Source organism: Penaeus japonicus, unplaced genomic scaffold (assembly GCF_977035675.1).
Source record: "Penaeus japonicus unplaced genomic scaffold, GWHDUDI00000001_assembly GWHDUDI00000002, whole genome shotgun sequence".
Classification (NCBI taxonomy): domain Eukaryota; kingdom Metazoa; phylum Arthropoda; class Malacostraca; order Decapoda; family Penaeidae; genus Penaeus; species Penaeus japonicus.
Genome location: NW_028234404.1, coordinates 29143304 through 29145951, shown reverse-complemented (window position 1 = coordinate 29145951; position 2648 = coordinate 29143304). Strand labels below are relative to the sequence as shown.

General features: G+C 40.2%; 1 protein-coding gene across 1 annotated transcript in view; it reads right to left on the bottom strand.

Annotated features, from left to right (window-relative positions):
• Nucleotides 1–454: 454 nt before the first annotated feature.
• The window catches only part of LOC122244494 (bestrophin-2), a 21852-nt gene continuing 19658 nt past the window's right edge, over nt 455–2648 (bottom strand). The window contains exons 7-10 of the mRNA XM_086545267.1: nt 2404–2648; nt 2201–2273; nt 1650–1981; nt 455–594 (exon numbers count right to left, since the gene is read on the bottom strand). The exon at nt 2404–2648 is cut by the window's right edge and continues 190 nt beyond it. Coding sequence (XP_086401393.1) covers nt 583–594; nt 1650–1981; nt 2201–2273; nt 2404–2648 — 662 coding nt within the window. The 3' untranslated portion in view covers nt 455–582. The remainder of the gene's footprint in view (nt 595–1649; nt 1982–2200; nt 2274–2403) is intronic.

Genomic DNA, 2648 nt, shown 5'->3' with positions numbered 1-2648 from the left:
TTATCTAGATGAATTACCAATACAAATATACAAGAAAGAAACATATTTTACCTATACTTTTTACATCAATTTTGACTTTAGTCGTTTTGTCAACCTTAAACACTATTACATTATGTGACTGTCATGAATAAGCTCTTTTAAGCTTCATAAAGAATATATTATACATTAAATCAATTTGAGATAAGCCGTTTCTCAGGCTTATCGAACGTTTTAGTAGCCAAGTATGATTCACGTGAAGCAGCTGTGTGAGGTATAATGAGCCACCTGTGCAAGATTCCATAACGAGGACCACGTAATGAAACACACGTGTAAGATGCCTTGACGTAGAACACGTAGGCACACCTGTCTGGCTCGATGTGGCGGATGGTCGTCTTTGGCGAGAAAGTGGTGCACCGGTTCCTCATGAGGGGGTGGAGGGGAGGGGGGGGGCTTCTTGCAACTTGGCTTTCTTCATTGCTGGTTGGAAATAGAGATTGGTGTTACTGAGGTTTGAGCTTGCAGGGATGAGAGATTTCCTTGGTGTAGACTGGGACTGAATGATTGAGAAGCTAATCATACCTGGGTTGTATTTTCATGGTATATTCAGACTGATATCTATAAGAGAAAGAAAAGAAAAGAAAACAATGATAAAAGGGAATAAACTTAAGTAAAGCAGCAATTTTGTAATAAAATTGATTAAATCAAGCTTAGGGCGGTTGAACTTATGGCTTGTGACGTCATTTGTAAACAAAAGTCTTCGGCGGCATCAATACTTTCGTTTATCTATGTTACTTTCAAGTCCACTTCTAAACTTTATGATAACCTTTTCGAAAGAAGTATTAAAAAATGCATAATTTGCAATACGCACATCTACAACCCCTGTAACATTCACCTATTGCTTACGAGTTTGTTTCCTGATTTTTAGTCCAAAATAACATATATACTGTATTAATTATATCAATAACACCTATTTTTGTCTTTTGTTTAGGAAGTCAGTTTGAGATAACTATGGAGGACGGTGATACGCCGAGGAAATCATTGTGTTTGTTTACATATGACGTCACGCTTGAGCTTGAAAGTATTTCAAGCCAAGGTCGACAAGGGCTTGATTAAAGTCAAGCCCGCTTGTGGCGTCATCAAGGCTGCACTCAAGATTTGATGCGTCAAAAACAGGAAAGTGACGCCAGGCTCAAATTTTGGCAAGACAAAAATGCAAATGCGGCTTAACATAACAATAGTCGTTGTCTAGGCAATATTTCAGCAACAAGAGAACAATCCAACCATTCATGCATGTATATACGTATATATATATATATATATATATATATATATATATATATATATATATATATATATATATATATATATATATGTATATATATATATATGTATATATATATATATGTATATATATGTGTATATATTATATATATATATATATATATATATATCTATATATATATCTATATATATGTATATATATGTATATATATATATATATATATATATATATATATATATATATATATATATACGTAGTACATATTGATATATTACATGCATAACTACTTAACCATGTATTGATCAGTTCGCTAATAAAAGCAAAACGTTTGAAAGCATCGAATTCAATCCCGGTCACAGGCAGAGACCGAGGGAAGAGCTGGACTCACCCTCTGCGAGAGGCTGGACGGACTGCTCGGGACCTTCCGGAGGGCGCCGATGTGAGAGCCGTCCGGAGTGTGGAGCCGCTGGGTTTCGGACTGAGGAAGGGCATCGTTCGCGGGGGTTTCCGATGGGTAAGAGGGTACTTCGGGAGAATATCTCGGGTTCGCGATGCCTTCGACGTGGTTGCCGAACCTCGCCGCAGGGACACTGGTACTGGTCGGGTCGAGCAGCTTGTGGCTGTCTTCGGCCGAGAAGCCGGGGTTGACGTGTCCTTTGGTGCTGTCCTTCGGGCCGGGTGCGGTCCCAGGTATGCGCATGTTCGGTCGATTATCAAAGCCTTAAAATGAAATGAATTTCTAATCAGTTTTGTGAAAAACTTATCTGACCCATAACCATTATCATCTACAGGATAGCACGCATTGAATATTTAATCATATTTGAAAAGACGAACCAACCATGCAAATGCGACATCAGTATAAGCTTAAAATTGATTTGTAAAATAGTTTTCCATACACTAAATCCTGCACTATATATGTCATTTGTAAATCCTGTTTACCTGGAGGCAACGAGGAGCATTGCTTCACAGGTCTGCTCGGGCTAAGAATGTCGCTAGTAGGACTTATATCCATCTGGAAGATATCACAGCAGATTCGTGTAAAGAAAAAGGCTGATGATAAAGGATAAGATATATTACAGTCAGTATGGAGAGAAGCGCCACTCGCGTGTCTTCAAGAAAATACCAATCACTGAGGTATCTACCTCCTCCCACATAAAGTCAAAGGGATTTCTGTTCTGCGACGTCGGCGTCTGGGCGAGTCCCTCACTCGCCGCGTCTTCGCCCTCGTCGGAGAGGAGGTCCTCCTTGATGGTGGGTTGCCCTTGCTTGCTATGCCGTCGCCCGCGCTGCCGCGACGACGTCCCACACTTCGGTGACTCGGTCTGGATGTCGAGGGTCAAGTGCTGTCTACTGAGCAGGTTTTGCTGCCGGTTTGGCACTTCCGGTT